At 34.0% G+C, this 21,000-nt stretch overlaps 1 protein-coding gene across 1 annotated transcript; it reads right to left on the bottom strand.

Moving 5' to 3' along the window:
- Positions 1-4,124: 4,124 nt before the first annotated feature.
- LOC129002642 (MAU2 chromatid cohesion factor homolog) lies at positions 4,125-19,022 on the bottom strand. The gene is made up of 11 exons (XM_054430601.1): positions 18,798-19,022; positions 14,586-14,765; positions 13,747-13,869; positions 12,892-13,020; positions 12,554-12,662; positions 11,031-11,195; positions 9,899-10,146; positions 8,446-8,651; positions 7,660-7,862; positions 6,489-6,694; positions 4,125-5,410 (listed from the first exon to the last, which is right to left on the bottom strand). Exons 1-10 carry the CDS (start codon positions 19,020-19,022, stop codon positions 6,498-6,500), a joined length of 1,785 nt encoding a protein of 594 aa, XP_054286576.1. The 3' UTR covers positions 4,125-5,410; positions 6,489-6,497.
- Between the last annotated feature and the right edge of the window lie 1,978 nt (positions 19,023-21,000).

Here is a 21,000-nt window from a genome sequence, read left to right as displayed (position 1 = left end):
ATAAACCCCAAGACGGATCGTGTTACTATGGTTGTATCTTAAATTTGTGTATTTATGGTTGTTTTGTGTTGCTATGACGGATCGTGTTAGTACGATTGTAACTTAAATTTGTGCATTTATCGTTGTTTTGTGTAGCTATAATTCGTTTATTTGTTTTTTTTCTTTTAAATGCCTCCGACGCGACGACAACGAAACATAGAAAGGAGGCGTAATCGTGATAACGACCGCAGCTACAAAACAGTGGCGCTTAATAGGCCTTAACTCATCACAGTCAGCACCTGACCCTGGACAATCTCAACTTTAAATTAATTGTAAATATGGCTGTTATAAGTTTTGAAATAACTCCTGTAATACTTTGCAATTGCTCGAATCCGAGCAACATGTACACTAGTGAATATTTAAAAGAGAAAATATGCAAGTCAAAATACATTTCATTGTAAAAAGACTGGAATTAATTACCCCCAACATAACATTTTTGATGGATTAATTAGTAAATAGTTTGTGTATATAATATTTTATGGTGCTTTTAAATAAAACATCTGGAATTATGTATCCATATTAATATACAACCGCATGTTATCAATATATATACGGGGTTGGGGTATAAGTATAAAATTCTTATTGCAGTAACTCGTGCTCTGCGTTTGTAATGGGGAGGAAGCGGTCTGACACATACTTTCTCCCATTAGCTTGTCAACACCCTTTACCATGGGTGTGGTGGGATTAACTATGATATTTTATAGGAAAAATCACAAAAGTTGCAATAACTTCTGAACGGTAATTGTTCCAGCAACGGAGGGTTGCACTATTTTGTTTGGAATTATAACGACCATAACACATTAACTTTAATCAAAACAGGCTTTTTTCCTAAAATCAGATTTTTTGTTATTTTATGGTTTTTTTAAATGGGAAAATAACATAAGTAGTTACAATAACTTTTAAACCGTAATTTGTACGGAAATGGGATTTGTACCGATTTGTTTGGAATTCAAAGGACTATAATACTAAACTTTTATCAAAATCGTTCGGGCCATTTTTGAGAAAATCTGATTTTTCCGTTATTATATTGTAAAATTACCATTAAAAATCTAAATTTCAAAATACTTTCACATTAATAATATTTAATAGTAGGATAGTGTGGGTCTAAATGTGTATTTTTGTGAAAATATGGTGTAATCTGGATTGTGATTTATAGAATTAGTTGTTTCAAATTTATACCACTTTTGTTGTACATTGATCAGCTAGTTTAAGCAAATATTTTAATTTGTAACTTTTGTATTATTTTTTAAGATCTTGACACTTCTAAAATCACGCCTTTAACAAATAAAATGTTGCCCAGTAGCCTATAAAGAACACAGAATGTTATAGGAATAATCAACAATCGTGGTACTTTGCTTATGGCCAATGTGTTGAATATATAGCACACTTTATAACTCTTTATTGAAAAGATTTTTATCCTATTTTGATTTCGTCACAAACACCACTTTTATGTTCTCCTCTATTGATTACATTATTGTGTTGATTCTTCTTATGAAGAATGGTTTCTGAGCGAATTTCTCAATAGAAAAGAAGCTATTACCGTAGGTGGCATGATAAGACCTAGACCCGGGACCAATTTCTTGATCATTTTGATGTCCCCAGAGGCTAAACACACTATTTGTACAAATATATATATGTATCTAAACAAGTCAGATAATTTTGGTTCGATTTTGATGAAACTTGACATGATTGTGTAAGGCTCATCATCAGAAGACACCATAGATTGAGTGTTCAAATCCTGTCTTAGGTCTGGTGGGAAGCTCATGATGAGGCCACCAGTTTGTAGATTTAAGTATTAAAGTAGTAGACACCTAGGTGGGAGAGGGCCAAATAAAATATACTGTGGTGGCACAGATGGAAGTTGATGGGATGGGTAAATTCCTTGAAAATGACACATCTTATCAGGCATTTGGTGCTTGACTTATTCTTACTGTGGGTGTGTCCAGTAAAAACATGATTTGAAAATATATTTGTTTACTTAATATAAGGGGTATAAAAAACATGATTTGATCAATCAATAATTCATACAAATAGTCATGGTTCGATCAATGAACAGTCCATACAAATACACAATTTGATCAATGAATAATCCATACAAATAGACATGATTTGATCAATGAATAATCCATACAAATAGGCATGATTTGATCAATGAATAATCCATACAAATAGTCATGATTTGATCAATGAATAATCCATACAAATAGGCATGATTTGATCAATGAATAATCCATACAAATAGGCATGATTTGATCAATGAATAATCCATACAAATAGGCATGATTTGATCAATGACTAATCCATACAAATAGGCATGGTTCGATCAATGAACAGTCCATAGAAATACACAATTTGATCAATGAATAATCCATACAAATAGGCATGATTTGATCAATGAATAGTCCATACAAATAGGCATGATTTGATCAATGAATAATCCATACAAATAGGCATGATTTGATCAATGACTAATCCATACAAATGGGCTTAATTGGATTGATGAAAAACCCATACAAATAGGCTTATTTTGTAAATTGAAATGATTTGATCAATGAATCATGGATTCAAAAAGTTTGACAATCCTGGCTCTCTCACAAAAGGTACAGACTTTCAATGAAGAAAATTGTTTCAGCTGTATTCAAATCTGCCCAAAAACCATAAAATACACAAACACATACCAATTTAAATGGTAAAATAAAAACAACATTTAAAAATTTATTAACATCAATTTATTTACAATATAATAAAATATACATTCTATATCACGATGGTATATTCTATACATAAATACAACACTTTGTGGTTCGGTCTCGCTCAAGAGTACCGAGATGTTATTGCATTTATTTATAAGGTTATTGTACTACTTACGATTAGGCAGTAACAATTTGTCAATATCTTACTCCTTACAGATTAAGGGCTTTCAGCTCATGATGTGAACGAACAACTGATGGTGTTAACGAACAACTCATGGCGTGAACGAACAACTAAGTACAAAGAAATACAACACAGAGTGACCTATATACCCTATGGATTAATTTTTAGTATAATTTTCATGTAAATAAGAACATCAATTTACTAAAGCAAGGCACAAATCTTACATAACACATTATGGCAAGTTTTAGATAGTTGTTAATACAAATTGTTTTAGGTTAGTTAAAATATTTAGCTTGACTGTGGATATTATTTTAATATAAACTAAAATAAGTTACAGTTTACAAACTGTTTGATTTAACCTTAAGCCATTTTGTTAGCTGTTATTATTTTATATTCACATATAGATATTAAATTTACACTCTTATTTTAAAATAAAATTGCCACACTCATTACAAAACCATGCCTAATATTACCTCCATACCCCAAAATTATCCATGTGTCAATTCAAAGACCTAATATGTCAAATTTAAATTTACTATTGGTTTTAAAACTCATTTTCAATTTAAGTGTCTATATGTTTGCTCTGTAATAAAATGTAGTTTTCGTCATACTGCAGCAAAAACAGTCGTTATAAATACATGCGTTGCGGATCTAAGTAGCAATTCTACTCCCTAGGAAGTAAAAAGCGTTTTTAGTCCCTAGGGAATAAAAATAAGATGTTCTCAAATTAGTTGTAAATTTTGATTCTAAGCAATTGCATGCATCGATTGTTTAATAGCTTATTGTTGCCTTATTGTAAATAGTTCGACATATCAATAGTATAACGTACAATAACACAATCATAATAGACAAAACAATTGAATCACTTACTAAATAGCTGCTTGTTTCCATTAGCAAATTAAATTGAAAACTAATTAGAAATCCTTTTGGGAGGTTATCCTTAAATGATAACTATTTTAGTTTTGACACTTAGTTTGTTTAAATAATGGTGCAATATGATGAAAAATATAGTTCAGCACACAGGCAAATGAGCTCAGATTGAAAAGAGTCATTTTAGTTTTTTAGTGAGGAAATATATAGTATTTAATTATTGTTTGAAATTAAATATATCCTATCTAGTATAGTAAGAAGTATTAGATTAAAAGTAGTAATAATGTAAATATTTATAGAAATATAGTAAAAATGTATTATTTTATCAAGCAGTTGAACAACCAAATTTGACAAGTATAATCATAAAATTGAATTATTGGGTTTAACTTTACTTATACTTTAGTGTAATTCAAACTTTTAATTCAGTATTAAATTTGACTGAAACAGTCTATGGCTTTTAATTTTTATAACACTTTTTGCAAAAGTAATGTTCACTCTACAACCTAAAATGGTATTCCACTTAACCTATACAATTTGGTAATATAAATCTACTATTTACAAAACTTTATATAATGCAACAGTTTTCAAGATTACAGTAAATTCATTATATACACAATTTTACAAATAACTCAATTTACATATAAATATAAATATAAACATGATAAATGTAAACATTTAAACTCTATAACACAATGATTAAGCAACAAAAACATCTTTCTGTCTGCCTTATATTAAATAATCAAAAGGAATCCTCACTACGGTAACATTAGAACTACAAAAGCCATTTCAAACGATTTTTACAGGTGTAGTTTTCAATTGTTAAGACACGGAAAATAAATAAAAGAAACGTCTTATAACACTTAAAACATATATTTACGCTTATACTGTTTCTCACAAGACGTGTACTTTCCGTAAATATACATAAAAGATGGTAAGTGGTGATCGATTTCGATTGGACACTCCAGTCATCCTCAGACCCAATAGGCGAATGACAAGAATCTTGAATGGCGTCCCTACATATATCCTATTGGCTACCAGATGGACTGTATTGGCCGGTGCTTCCGGTAGCCCATAGGATAACACAATGGCGTAGGGACGCCATTCAAGATGATTGGAGTGTCCAATCAAAATCAATCACCACTTACCATCTTTTGTATATTTACCGTCTTGTGAGTAACAGTATAAACGTAAATATATGTTTCAAGTGTTATAAGACGTTCCTTTTATTTACTTTCTGTAAATTTAACAACACGTACAATGCTGATCAAGAAGTTATTTAATTGTAAAGTCAACAGAGCTTAAAAAAAAATATGTGACTTGTTTGTTTGATCGAACACACACAAACAGAAATCATCCTAACACAAAGCGCTTGAATTTCACAAAACTTTGATTTTAAAAATAGTCAAAACGGGTGCAGGGATTAAAAAGCTTGGTCATGCTTTGTCAGTAATTGAGAAAACGATTCGTCCAAGAGATGGTTTAAAGCCTGACATTCTAATCAGTCCAACAGATAAAACTAAATCATATTACACGCCTGTCACACAGGGTTATATACAAATTCTCTATATAGAATATACAACTATTTAAAACTGCAATCGACGAGGACTAGTGCGGTGACTTCTCTAGTCTGAAACAAAAGTAATTGTTTGAAAAAATAATAGAATAATAACATCGGACCTAGGAGTCTGCAACATTTCCAAAAGCTTGTGACAAGATAGGACAAAAGTTAGGCCAGGAAAATAATTTAGAAATAATTTTTAAAATTATAATCAGAGAAGTTTTAACACCCCAATTTATCGACACACCAGAATCAATTGTGTGCGACATAAGATGTGGCCTCTGCGACAACAATACTGGATGTTAAAAGTCTTTGTTTTTTTTTTTTTTATAGATCTTGTATAATGACTGTTTTATGTTGATATTTATGACAAAGCTATAATGGATGCCTGAAGATGCCAGGGTATTGACAAAACACATTGCAACTTGGCAGCAAATGGGAACAACAGAAGTTAAAGAAAAATTAATATTTAGTAATATTTCTAATTTTGTTGCTTACTGTACTTATCAAGAAGTAATTTTTGGGCGTTGATTAATATTAGGGGTTTCATTCTTCGATATTGTTTACTGTAAAATGCCAAATGTACTGCATCTGAATCCACTAATTGCTGATGAAGCGATTATGACATTCTTCAATGCCTGATGACTGTTTGATGAGTTTAAACTAGTTGCGATCCAATAAATTTATGTTAGAAAGTAGCAAAACCAGATTTTGGACTGTTCCCTTACAAAAAACGCAAAAAATGTCACATTGTAGATATACACAATTTAAAAAAGCAATATTCGATCCACACAAACCCAGGTGTTTTGATCAATTTTGATAAAATGGAATTTAAATCAATGAATACAAACCTTATAAGAAACGAAATGCCCGTGTTAAAAATTCAGCCTGACATTTTTTAATTTTGGCAAGTTCCCGCGGCACTGCTCGGTAAGATAGCCGCTGCTATTGGGACCCCACAGCAGTGTGAGTGAGATAGAGAGAGAAGGAGGGAGAGGGAGAGAGAGAGGCTAACGCTTACCTAGTGGCGGCTGCGCAAAACTCATTTTGGCGGCAAAATCCAGTCTGTCTATTCCACATAGGCATTTTGATTTTTCAGGTTTGTATTCATTAAAAAAATTTCTAGTTTGTCTTTAAATGGACTCACCTAGCGAGCTCATATACCGAGCTGCGTGGAGGTGGAGGGAGGATTGGTGGCCAGGAGAGGGAAGCTACCCTCCAGCCAGAAGATGAGGTTGTGTTCGGCCATCTGTGACGACTGGAAGTGGTCCTTCAACAGCATCTGGGAGAAGTTGCAATGCATCTGGTAGGCCTCGTTCTCTCTCACTGGGTCTCCACACATTCGGTACAAGTCTGCAGGAAATATAAATAGACGTTCACAGCATTTAGTTTCCTAAATATAAACAGTTTACTACTTTTAGTCAATCCACTTTTCACCCTAGTAAACAGGTATTTTAATAGGCTTTGGCCTATTCTATAAAATAAAATTAATGGGGCTCAGTTTTTTTTATGGCAACACCATATCGAGGTGTCTTTTAAGGTGAAGATGAGTGAACAAAGAGAGTTGAATAAATAAGATGACAGCATTGTTACTCACAGCTGTTTTTTAAAACAAGATAATTAATTAAAAGCCCACATACTGGCTTTAAGCTGGGTTTAATTTCAAGCCGATAAAATGAATTCTCGGTGTCTGAATTAAAATTCAAAGTCAGATTTTTTAGGTTCAAAATTCAAAATTTGCAAAACCGGTCAAATTACTTTATACCTTTCGTACTGTTAGAAGTAATTGATTTATTTATTTTTAACCCCTTGAAGAAAAGTTTAATTTTTTTTTTTTTTTTTTTTAATATAACACATTACAAAAGAAGAATATATTTTAAGTTAATACACATTCAAATTTCTCGCCTACTCCCCACTGCTCAAGACGAAGCTTGCTCCAAGAAGATGAAGCCGCCATCTTTTTCTTTCACTTCAGTCTAGTATTTCAAGGTTGGTGCACGCATAGAATTTTCTCTTTTTAAAATCAAATTTTTAACTTTAAATTTTACATTTTCCTTTTGCTACTACGCCACAACACAGACATTACTCACAAACTTAAAACCTACCATGTCTTCAGGTAAACGTTTGAAACAGTTACATACAAATTGGGACAATATTTTTGATTTGAGTTTTCTGAGTTGACACTGAGATTATGTCAACACTTACAAGGGGAAAAAATATTCACCTCATGAACTCCGGCTGACATTCCATAACCCTTGCATTGTTGCTTAACATCAAAGACTGAGACGTTAATCCTTATGTCGACAGTACTAACGCACCTTTCAATATTGCTGACGCCCATAGCTGCACATGCACGTCGGGTATCTTGCTGGCCAACTGCATGGCTGGAGTCACCATGTTCATACTCTCCTGACTGTTGCCCAATGATAAGAATATGTGTCCCAGCAACACCAGAGTACACGAGGTTAGGCGATTCGAGTCCTCAGCATTCGCCATCTTCAACGTTTCTCTCAAGTACCTCCTGCAAAAAGGTATGTGTTATCAACAAGTTCTGTCTTTTCGTAACAGTTTTAAATACTTTGTGAAATATGTAAACGTAAACTGAATCTTTTACGTAGATACACAGATTTAAAAGGTATTCCTGATACACCCACAAATCATATGGGTTTGAACCGCTTTCCTGAAAAGCGTTTGTGTACCTCCTTGAAAAATGCCACAGACATACACAATGAAAATTAAAGAATTGTAAAACTAATACGTGAAATAATGCAAAAATAACATATTAAAAGTAATACATAAACTTTCAGGACAACATGATTTAGAGTTTTCTTCTTACTTTACATTAATAAACATTCAGTGTAAAAGTAGTGGTTTTCAACCCAATACAAATGTTTTCTTGAATGATTCCACTATAAGAGTCTCCATTACACAATCTTCAACTGAACAAACGTATCTGAGGATGATTGAGAACCAAGATACTGGCTTGCTACATCTGTGTGGTACAACTGTTGTAGAATTAACATAAAAACCTGCTACATTTCCAATAATCTACAGTTGAAAGCACTTTGTTCTTGTTCAAATGGTATTCTCTAACCGCTACTCACTTGGCCTCGTTGTATCTGGCCAGAAAGAACGACTGTAGACCCTGCACGTAGTATGCGGCTGCTCGCAAACTGTGTGAGTGAGAAGGCAACGTTTCTGGGTTTATCCTCTCTAGCAGGTTGGAAAACTCCATCTCACGCTTGCCTCGGAGATACACAATGCCCAAGTTGAGGTTGGCAAACGTCCACAGATCTCGCTCTTGTGATAACTGTCGGAAGAAAAGTTTAAATTAATGGGTGAATCAAAATGTCTTTATTTGATAGTGTTTCTGATTCATAAGATATCAGAACAACCACGTTGTGATTTTCTACAATAAAGAATATCAGTCTTTAACCCATTTTCAGTATCTGTTGAAAAATCACAGGGATTTGCAAGCTTACACACTTAAACAAGCAATCAAAATTCATGTTTTCGGCCCCTGGACTATATTGTTAAGACAATAATAGGTTTTTACATACCTCAGTCAAATAGTCCAAAAATGACATTGCTCAACAGCTGTTGAGCAATGTCATTTTTGGACTATTAGACTGAGGTATGTAAAAACCTATTATTGTCTAAACAAGCAAGCTTAGGCCTTAGCTTAAAAACACTGTGAAATGTCCATATGGTAGTCAATTTGTATTAGGCCTATTTACAAGGCCTATTAGCAAGGCCTAATACAAGTTGACTACGGCATAAAAACACAAAAATGAAGATGTTTTAGAAAGTTATTCTTTAGCATCGGAGTTCCAATTAAAGTTTTGGCATATTGTCAGGTCTAAGAATTTAGTTTGGTTTATTTTAGTTATTTCTTGGTTTGGCAATTATTTCAGACTACCATATGGACATTTTGCAGTGTTTGTTGCTAGACTATTCTGAGTAAATGTTAGTGGTCAAAGTGGTCATATTATTCAAAACTGATAGTTTACTAAACTGCCTCTTTAAAAGTTTTATCTGATATTTTTTTTAATGGCTTTATAAGCTTAGAACGCCAATTTAAATGTGCCAGTGGGTGTTTGTATGTCTGCCAGGAAATAGTTGATAAATAAAGTTAAGAGTATTTCTCCCTGTGGTATGCAGTTTTAGATTTTTTTAAAGATGCAGTTTTTAGTAATGTTAAATATTTATTTGAGAATCCCCAAGAAGTGAATTTTCTGTGATATTAGAGACCTCAACGGAAAACTGGTGTCACTTTAAATAACTTTCCTGACCCCCTAACAAAATCAATGATAGTTTTGCAACCTCAATGTAAAATTAGTGACTTTCGTGATCCCTAGTCAAATAAGTAACATTTTAGTGATATTTGTGGACAAGTCAAATCAATACTGTAATGATTTAGTGACTTTTTTTAGCCCCTTGTAAAATTAATGACTTGCATGACCTCTTAGAAAACCAGCGACCTTTGTGACCTAGTGAAATAAACAATTTGTACTACCCCTGGTAAAACCAGTATCTCCAGCAACATGTCACACTTACCCTGAGTGCGGCCATGAACTGTCCCTCGGCTGCCTCCATACAGTTCATGCTCATGGCGTACAGTCCCAGCAGAGTGTGCAGCTGCGGCCGATGACTCTGGAGCAGTTTGGGTTGTGACTCGCACAGTGAGCACGCCTGCGCCATCTCCTGGAGCGCCAGCGTCTTGTTGCCCATCACCAGTCGACACATCACTATATGCTCCAGCAGCATCAGTTGGAACACGGAGAGGATCGGCTTGTTGTCCACAACTACAACATGGCTACTGTTAGTACTACATACACAACAGGGGAGCGAGCTGGTCTAGTGGTAGAACGCAGGACTTTGGTCCTTGAGGACACGGGTTCAAATCCCACCAAATCACCAATTGTCTTTTTCTAAGTGAGTAATGTCTTAACCCCTAGGCCTAACCTGAAATAATGTAAAAAACGATCACGGGATAGAGCCTAGCGTCCTAGGAAAAAAATCACATCAGAGTACTGCTAATCTTGACCACCTGTTAGTGGTTAGTGTGAAAAATTAAGGTAACTAAACTAAAACAAAGCTATGCGTTCTGAAATAGCTTTCTATCGACGGGTGTCTTTAGACCAAGCAAAAACACAACTTTTGTATAGAACCAGGAAATTTTCAATTAATTCTTATCATAAATGGCAGGACATCCACTCATTTGCAGCATTTCGTTGATTCCCTTTTATGGTCGTCTTGTAGTGAAAAGACCACGATCAATGCGAACAATCACGATTTTGCTGTGGTCGGGAACCTTCTATAGCCTACTTTTACTTCTTCAAAGGTAAGTCGGCTGCTGTCCTTTTTTCTACAAAATAATTAGTACTGTAAATGTAAAATAAATGGCTATTGTAGTTTGAATAACATTAACATGTATCAAGATAGCATTTTACATAAATATTTATAATACGTTTAGTCATGATTAGGAAGAAGATTCCCAATATTTTGGTGTTAGGAGCCAAAACTATATTGTGGTATCAAGTTCGTTGAGGTGTAATTTACATGATTTTTTACTCCTTATAAACGTCTAGGTGAATTAACCAAATTGAAATTAGTTGTCACAGAAGCGACAATGAATTACTTTATGCAGATTATTAAACTTCACAAATAAAACAGACACACTACTTACTCTTGAGTTTCTCAATCTGCATGAGTGCCTTTTCCGTGTACTTCTGCGCCTTGTCCATGTAGCCAGCCTGCATGCTGTGCATCACTGTCACCAAGTAGACGAGCACATACAGGTGTTCCTTGGGCATCCATATAAACATGTCCCCTGGGTTGGCCCCACTCACAACTGTAAACACACCACATTACCTCAGACAAACTTACAAAGAAACTAGGATGGAAAACTACGGTACAATCTACTTTTTTAGCAAGTCAAACTGATAGAACAATGTATGGTGAGCTAGCAAATGTTATGACCCATCAACTAGATCAGCAATAGAAGGGTAGTAAATAGAATTTTAGACACAATAACAAATCTCTCCTGTGGCGTCAAAATTCTGATTGTCTTCCACGGTCACTGAAATGTTACCGTCATCGCCTGCGGACCTGGGAAAAGCGGTAATTATCGTCCGATCGATCTTCGCAGCTATGTCCAAATTTTGGTATCAATATCGAGATTGATATTGATATTTACACATCCCTACTTAAATTATGTTTCAGGCATCAATTAATGGACATTTTGATTAGATTTTACATGGCCAATAATAATCCCAATTATGACAATAAAGGCTAAATCTCAACTTTCCAATAGTATTTTGAAATTCAATAAACTGATTCCCAACTTTCCCGTTTTTCCCGACTACTAGACACCCTGGTTGTGTATTTTTTTTAATCGCGATGTAAAATACCTACAATAACACTAGTGATGGGTCGGTTTTGCTGCTGAGTTTGAGGTTCGAGTTGTACATTCAGCTCAGCGCTAATTATGTTGCTTCTGTATTTCCATAGTTCGTACAAAACAAAGTTGAATAAAGAACTGTATGAATTAAATTAAATAATCTTGTAACTTGTAACTATTATTAATGTTATTAATAATCAACTTCAGATAAAGGAAGGATCGTTCAAGGTTTTAAGGTAGGTAGGCCTAGTGTAATAATTTTGTTCAAATAAATCATTGAATTGATCCAGTCTTTATTAAGCTTGCCTTCTGGTTCTGCCTTCTGCTTGAAGACGGTGGAGCCGTTGGTATCGATGTTCGCACCAACCAACACTGAAATAATCATCCTAAATTCTAAACTGGCTAAATCCTAGGTTTTTTATATACCTATTTAGATTTACTTATTTATTAGAAACCTTGACAATGTACCTGTCTGTGTATTACATTTGTAATAACTCTAACAGATGTTATGTGCAATAAAGAATTGTCATTTGTCATTTGTCCTAGAGCATACTATTGATAATATTTCATGATATACGTGCCCTTTCAAATAGCCTTAAGTGAAAAATAATCATCATGGTTGACAATTTTTAAAACGAGTAAATAAAAATATAACCAATTAACTCGGTACCGACATTTCACCATCGATTCTCGGTCCCGATACTTTTCCAAAGAACCGGTGACGTTAAGTTCCGACCCATCACTAAATAACACCATAAACAACCTAAGACTTTCACTTGTTCTAGCCAATTGGTTACTTTGCTACTTACCATCGTCCGTGGGCCAGGAAGGCATCATGATAGTCTGGATGCTCTGCTGTAGCTGCTTTAGACATGGCTTTACACTCTTGACCTGACCTGCCATCAAGTAGTGGCATACCTGCAATTAGACAACTTTTTAATCACAAAGCAAAGCAGTTATTAGCACATCTTAGTTATTAGAATGGTATCAAACTCTTCAATACAATTCCATATAATATAAGTAGAATAAAGCCCTGCAAACTAATGACAAGACAAACAATTTCCACCATATAAAAATTTACCAGAATGGAATGGAGCGTGGCAGAGATTGTAACCACTGATGTACAAGGTATTCTTTCTCATCTTACCTGCAGAACAAGGAAGTAAACTTTGAGGTATTCCTTCTGATGCTGGTTGCCAGTCCAGTTGTCAACCAAGTGTCCGGCTTGGTTCAGCAATGGCAAAACTTCGAGAAATTTCTTGTCAATCAACATCAGCTGTTAAACATTGAAACATATTACAAGACTATCAGTGAGGATAGACATTTTATTATCCGTTAATAGCAATTACATAACATCTAGGCCTACTCGTATGCCGGTACTTAAGTTATGTGCTAAGGGAAAGCCAAGTGCCTGATTTTGTAAAGGGGGTAGAGTTCAGGTAGCTTACTTGATAAAATTAGGATCTAATAGGTACGGTACACAAATAAGTAAAACAAAAACACTAATTCTCTCCGACATAGAGACAATGTTGAGCTTGGCACAAAATAACAGTAAAGAAATGCACAGCACCAAAATTAATCAGACAAAATTTCAAAATATCCAGAATTTTTTTTTATAGGCCTACCTGTATCAGTTATTCCATGGACTATTATTTTCTAAGGGAAGTTTTTGCTAGGAGGGATTGAGGTATAAGCAGTTGACAAACTGTGTACCGGTAGATATAACATAAATTAAAATATAAAAAGGGCAGTACACTTTTTATCTTTTCGTGTGTACAGTCAGAGTCGATAAAAGCGGTTTACTTGACGCAGAGACTTTAGTGTAATGCTATGGCACATAGAAATAGCACACCTAACGATACTTAACTGTCAATAGGGAGGACAGCTAAAAGTTGGATTGTAACAAAGCTTTTACGTCATTCTACACAAATTCACCTTGCTCACTGTGGCGGGATCTAGTTCAAAATCAATAAAATAAGAAAAATTCCATTTGCACACTCACCATACACCTGCTGAGTAGGAACAAAACTCTGGTATAATGGGCCTGAGAGATGTGAGCGTAGTCGACGCCAACACCCAATAGACTGCTCGCCAGCTCATAGTCCTTCTCAGTAGCGTGAATTTGCTGAAAAATTTTTATATATAACTCAATACTGTAACTCTGAAGTGTACACATCATTTCTTCCATTAATAGCTTAGTAGGTTGATTATCTGAAAGGCAAAACCCTGTCATGTTCCGATGGCGACTGGTAGGAGTGTGTGTGTGTCATCAATCTGTAGGTTGTGCCGAAAGCGTCACCAACTTGTCTCATTGTTAGCAGCAATGCTGTCTGAATTTGTCAATGAATCGGATTGACTTTAAAGTGGACAAAACACAAATATGTGGTTCTTAATATTTCAGACAAACTTAGGAGTCTTCTTTACCCCTACAAAAACAATAAAAACATGCCTTGGACGTCCCCTCATTCCGGATGGAATGTGTAAAGATATAATGTTAACACTTTTTTTCCCTTACAGATTAATGTTTGTTCCCTCATACATGATATCCAAGAAAAAGTATGTAAATTGAGTCACTTTTAAACATTGATAAAACTATTTCTTTTTTCATTTTCAATTTTTTGAGGTATAATTGCTCTAATATAACTATAAACTCTAATACTCTAATATTCAACTACTATGTCTATGTAGATATAAAATATACCGCACAACACTTTGTGTCCACACACTAATTTACTAGGAACAAAAAGAGCTAATACATTTCATAAAATAGGCTAGGACATATAGAATATTGAATGAATGTTATTTGTAAATAATTATGAACACTAAGTAGATTGAACTTACAGCTAGTTGAAATATTAATCGACAATGCCAGTATATACTATGTTGCGACAGTTCGATGGCTTTCCTCAATATTGGTTTCGATAGGTTTGATTGGTTCTGTTGCTCGTACAGTTCTGCTAAAACACTCGCTGCTTCAAATTTAACATCGTCAAAGGCATTTATAATCTGCGAGAGAAGCCACTGAAACAGAAAAATTGAACATACCAAATGTAAATTAGATCAATACATTGTTATAAATTACTCCACTTCACTTAACCTAGGCCTACTAACTTCATTTACTAAATAAAATGGGTCACCAGGATTTTATCCCCCTGGAATTTTACCCCTTGAGCAGAGCTGACGTCGAACTAAGACGTAGTCATCAGTGTGCTCTCAAGTTTGTTTACGGGGGGAATTTTACCTTCGTGATTTGGGAGTCTATTGAAAATATACAGAGCATGATGAATTAGATTACCAATAAAAGCCAGACTTTTACCCCCTATATAACTAGGGTTTAGGCAATTGAAGATACATTTTTTTGCTGATTAAATGTCTTTCTAAAAAAACCTATTACGTAAAACCATTATTAGTGTAAATAGTGTGCGAAGTGGCACTTTGCTGTACATGAGGGAAATGTTTACGGACGAGCCGCAGGCGAGTGTGGAAAGTTTCTCGAGTGCAGCAAAGCCACTTTGCACTCACGTTATGTACATTATTTTTCCTACAGTTACTATAAAGCATATAAATAATTAGTCTTTCAAACACTATAGCCTAGGCCCTACAAGACGTTTTTAGGTTAGGTTAAATCCAAAAGTTAAAATGGGAAACACCGCTGATTGTAGTCATTGCATCTTTAAGTGTAGCCAACTTTTCAAGCATACACGTATTACAAGGAAGCCCACTTTGTCAGGTAACTGTAGAAAAATTAATTATTTATCACCAAATTCTATATATGGACAGAGGGTAAAATTATGGGAGTAAAAACCCGGCCTGAACACTCTAGGTTTTATAATTGAATTTGTTCTGATTAAATTCACAACCGTGACAAGATAGCCTACCTTAAATTTCAACATTAATTTCTTCAACTCAGGCTGTTCGTCAACTCAAAAGTTTGCGGCCGTAATTTTACCCACTAGGCTGGGACGTCAGTTTTGCTCAGGGGGTAAAATTCCAGGGGGATAAAATTCCGCTACCCCAAAAAAATTAGCTACGGTAATAATTAAATCAATTTGGAAGACCTAGGATATATTAAGTTATATAACTTAAATGCTTTTTAAGAAGCATGCTGTAGCAAATAGGATATAATTTCAAAATTATTAAGCATAAAAAAAGAGATATTTAAACAAAAATCATCATACATTGGAATAGGCTACAATTTTTTAATCAATTAGGTGCCAAGAATCAACCAATAAAAATCCAAAATGAAGCAGATGACAACAGATTTTAAAACGCTCTAAAATTACATTTGACACTAAATGCTCTTTATAAATACAAAGATTTCTGGGCTAAGCAATAACAGCATTGACTTGAAATGTTTTTAGGCCTAATTGCTGTTTCACTGAAGTGTATTTTTGTTTTCACTGAAGTACCGGTACCTACCTAAGTTATATTTTTGTTTTATACCTGAGAGATGACTGTATTATTTTGATGTTTTGTTTTTAAGTTATTTGTCTTTTAAGTAGGTATTTGTGTTTATATTTATGTTATGCTGAATTTGACACCATTCTTATATAGGCCTAGGTATACAATAATTGAACAATGAATAAAGATGTTTTGAATTGAATTAAAAAAGGCCTAAATCCTAATCTAAACTAGCCTAACTTGGTGTGGCAGGTGCCAGTCAAAACTGGATTCAACAAAAAACCAGGATTTCCCGAATTCCATCACAGTCATAAGGAGTTGTGGCAAGAGGGATCTAAGTTTAGTAGATCGGTAGGCCTAGTCCGTGTATCAGTCATACTAATAAATCTTCTTACTCTGACTTTACACTTTGATTTTTACCAATATAAGACAGTCAATGCACTTTGGCCTACTGTTAGAGTATTACGACAATAAAAGATTTGTATTTGTACTAATTTATCGCTGCTGTGACATGCTTCAACAACTCAACACTTTAAAAATAAAAGTATTATTAGGCCTATTAAAAAAAGTTCTTAATTGTCCTACGAGATCTTATCTTTACTAGGCCTAAATTTATCAAGGTAAGTTTAATTGCTAAACAACTTACATGTATAGGCCTACATTGTAAGTTAAGTTAGTTCTTAGGTTTCATTCATCCTATTTAAGTTATTGTCAGATTTATTATTGCAAGATTCCTTTTATCATTTAAAATGAACTTATTTATTAGTAATAGTTCATAGTTAGAAGAATTACATTTACAACTTTCAGTCTCAGTCAGCTTGAAGCCTGAATACAGTTTTAGACGAAATTGTATCTATCCTTTAAGTTAGTGGAGAAACCATAGGAATAAATAAATAGGCCTAAAACATAAAAGTTAAACTTGAATCACTTTCAAAAAGTTCAATTATATAAGCTTTAGTTACAAATTTGGAACAAGCTTGTCAATTAATTTGAGAACTTAAGTTTAGGGCACAAGTTAGGCCTCTACCCATGATTGGAAGACTAGGCTACCACCCACGCTTAAAATAGGAGGCCACATAGGCTATTGTAGTCATTTTCATATGTAATTTAACATAGCCTAAATGATATTAAGGGCGGGTTTCTGAGTCAGGGATTTATAAGTCCAGAACTAGGCTAGTCATGGATTAAAATTAGTCATGTACTAAAAATTCACTTTCTGAGTCACGGATTAAGGACACACGGACTAATTTAACGCGGGTACTTAGTTTAGTCAGAGATTAAAAGAGCTCATGATTTTCAAGGGAAATGTAGGGTAATTTGTGCCGCCGTACTGGCAACACTGTCAGTTTGATGTGCCCACTGCTCTGAAATCTGCTGAAATAGTAAACAAAACAACAAACAACGATCTCAGTCAAACCTTGGTTTTGAGGTTATTTCTGTTTCAATTCATTTATCATTGTAATATATTTTATTATTATTATAAACTAGTTGTATCGTAAAATTTTAAAGTTAGGATTGGTGTTTAATCCTATTTATATTATATAGATCTGGATGACTTTCTGATGAGTGATTTAAGACAAGGAAATTATAAAGTGGTGTATGAACAAAATTAACATATTTTAAGAGACTTAATTAATACTAAATGATGAATGTATGAAATGAAATATTACAACTTTTTGGAGAAAAAAGTCTCTGGATGAGGTCTGCACAAGATAAAACCCTAAACTATTTACAAATATATTTACAAACTATTTAAAACTCTATTTAGTATTTTATTTTATTTTATTCTTTTCTATTTTATTATCTTACAGAGTTTTTTTTTTTTTTTTTAAACCTATACCTATCCTTGAATTTATCCTCACTTAAGTCATCAAATGGATTGTTTTCCCGCTCACGACGAATTCGCGGCCCACGAAAACGGTAAAAATCATGATAATCAATGTAATCCATAATCACCTTCAACTTTAACACACAAAAATGACTTAGGTTAAAAGTGGACGACTAAAATTAATCCTACCCCTATGCAGGATTAAAATCTATCATGTTTTAATCCGTGGACTAAAGCATAATTTCTTTAGTTCTGCCTTAAAAACTAGTTCTTGACTAAAATTAGTCGCTGACTTATAAGTACTCGAATCAGAAAGATATTTTTCTTAGTCCAGTACTAAAATGAGCTTTAAGTCTAAGACTAGCGCTAATACCTGAATCAGAAACCCGCCCTAAGTCGATACCAAGTGGAACTACTCAGAAAGTTACACAGGGCTAAAATTTTATTTTGGTGGGAAGATTGAGACTTCAAATTATTTTAAGGTTAAGACTATAAAGCAAGTTAACCCTGGCTAAACGGATATTAAATGCATAAAAATAAATCACTCTTGATCAAAAAGATGTTCGACTATGTATATTACATTTCACATACTTGACTAATTAATTACGATGTCTGATTGCCTATTGCCTTCAATGACTAACAGAAGTAGCAGAACAGAAGTAGTAAGATAACCAGAAGTCTAAAGCTCAAGTTTAGGGTCAAATTTCTTTTTATAATATTACGTTGAGAAATTATTAAATAATTACTTATCGAAGAACAAGAAACAATTATTTTTACAACGTTATAGTAGTAAATTGAATTAAATATATTATATAAAAACTTACAGCTTGTTCTAAATGGCTCCTTGCCAAATCAACATTTTTGGTATGGGTTAAAAGTATATTTCCAAGTTGTAAATGTGTTCTAGCTTCAACTCTAGGTGGAGGTTTAAAATGAAATACTGCTTGTAAACACTGAATGCACAATTTGATGTTCGGAGGACTTGAAGTTCTAAAATTTTCGGCTAACCCTAATAATGATAAATACCAAGCATCCTGCGAGGAAGCCATTTTCAGAGTTTACTAACAAGAAGAACTGCCAACATTCCAAAAAACTTTGAAACACAACAGGCAGTACCGCCAACAAAGAATTTAAATCAAAATGAAAAATAAATTTTGATCTCATTCGGTACAGTAAGAAATGGATTATTAAATTTAAGCAATTTAATTTACCTAAGTCATGGGTTGATTTAATCTTGGAAGTTCCACCATGGATTAATTTCTTAAATCGTTAAAGAAATTTTCGAATAAATTACCATTCTGATGTTTGTTTATACGTCATATGAAATATACGCCTTGATACTAACCAATAGTGGCTTCAAAGATTGAATCTTGACACTCAAATCTCAAAATTAAAATTAAAAACCTTTTCGATTAGTTGATGTTACAGATAAATTAAGATGGGCTACTTTTAATAAAATGTTTACTAATAAATTAAAACTGAATGAAGATAATTAACCATTCTCACTAATATACCTGGCCAGGGGGTAAAAATCCGGGGTAAAATCCGGAGGATAAAATTCCGGGGGTAAAAATCCGGGCCGTACATTTTGATCTGACCTCATGAAGGGGGTAAAAGTCCTGGGGTAAAATTCCGTCCCGTACACTTATAGGTTTTTATAATTTGATGTGTTCTTATTAAATTCACAACCGTGAAAATATACGTTTAAATCCCCGTTCAATCCATCAAACTGATGTCACGAAACTTAAAAGTTTGCGGCCGGAATTTTACACCCTGGTTTGTGACGTCACGTTCACCCAGGGGGTAAAATTCCAGGGGGATAAAAATCCACCACCCCGTCTAAGGAGGGCTTTGAACACGTCAGCCAGGAGTGGCAGAGGCGCTGGAACAAGTGTGTGGCATTGAATGGCAACTACCGGTACTTAGAAGAAGAAAGCAGTGTTAAAATCCAATCTTTTATGTGAAAGGTCTTGAAAGAGTACTATCAGTCTTTATTGAACACCCCCTCGTATTTCACCAGTCATAAATATATAAATCCTATATATTTTGGTCTAAGAATCTTCAGTGAAATACCGGCTTTCATTTAAGTTATTAATTATTCAAATCGGACGAGTTTCAAGCAAACGCAAGGTGAACAACCAACATAAAAATTATTTTTTATTTAAGGCTTTCCTATGTTTAAAAATCAATAGCTCCAGTAATACTTAATGAAGATGCATGGCCTGAAGGAATTTTGCTATGTCGTTATGTACCATCTAGGCTAAATAATGGAAACCGGTCTGGTGCTAGAATTGATCATACAGAAGAGGGGTACTGTTAGGCCTAGGCCTTTGCCTAGTCAAACAGACATAGGCTTGTCTAAAAAAAACTTGGTTTAGACATCCATCAAGAAATGGAGATGGAGTCTTTTGTACATAATGTGAATAGTCCATCATTAAGAATTAGTTTTTTAAATATAAGGTCAATTTTCAACAAGGTTGAGGAGATTGAAGTAGAAATAGAGGATAGCTCTCCGGATATCTTATGTTTTGCGGAGACTTGGTTAAATGATGTAAAAAATCAATCTTTTAGAATAAATGGTTACAATAAAGTAGTCAGTGTATTTAGATCGGATGGAAATGGCGGAGGGGGTGTCCATATTGAAAAAAGAGAATACTAATGTAAAATCCTACTCACTAAATGAAAATATTACAAATATCATGGTTGAAGATGTATGTGAAAGTAGTGCTTGTGTGATTACTACTTCCGATAAGTTTAAGTTTATTTTGCTTGTTACATACAGACCTCCATATGATCTTAACTTCTATCAGTTTATTGAGATTTTTGAGGACATTCTAAATCAAATAAAGGATCTTAATCTTCCCATCATTATTTGCGGAGATTTCAACATCAACAACAACGAAGATACCTTGCATAGGAGATGCTTTATGGATGTTATTAGGTCCCATAAATTAGTTAATACAGTCAAGAAGAATACTAGGGTTACACAGAACACAGCTACCTTAATTGACTATATATTTGTTAGCG

Source organism: Macrosteles quadrilineatus, unplaced genomic scaffold, assembly GCF_028750875.1.
Source record: "Macrosteles quadrilineatus isolate MER2022 unplaced genomic scaffold, UCM_ALF_1.0 Scaffold_9__3_contigs__length_116548681, whole genome shotgun sequence".
NCBI lineage: Eukaryota > Metazoa > Arthropoda > Insecta > Hemiptera > Cicadellidae > Macrosteles > Macrosteles quadrilineatus.
This window is presented reverse-complemented; position numbering and strand designations above follow the sequence as displayed.

What these genes read in the sequence shown, in the direction of transcription:
- LOC129002642 (XM_054430601.1), bottom strand. Translation starts at nt 19,022, where the DNA reads ATGGCTTCCTCGCAGGATGCTTGGTATTTATCATTATTAGGGTTAGCC. An exon ending in GGAGCCATTTAGAACAAGCT is followed by an intron (nt 14,766 to 18,797) that starts GTAAGTTTTTAT and finishes TTTCTGTTTCAG; the next exon opens with TGGCTTCTCTCGCAGATTAT. An exon ending in TTTACTTCCTTGTTCTGCAG is followed by an intron (nt 12,663 to 12,891) that starts GTAAGATGAGAA and finishes GTCTAATTGCAG; the next exon opens with GTATGCCACTACTTGATGGC.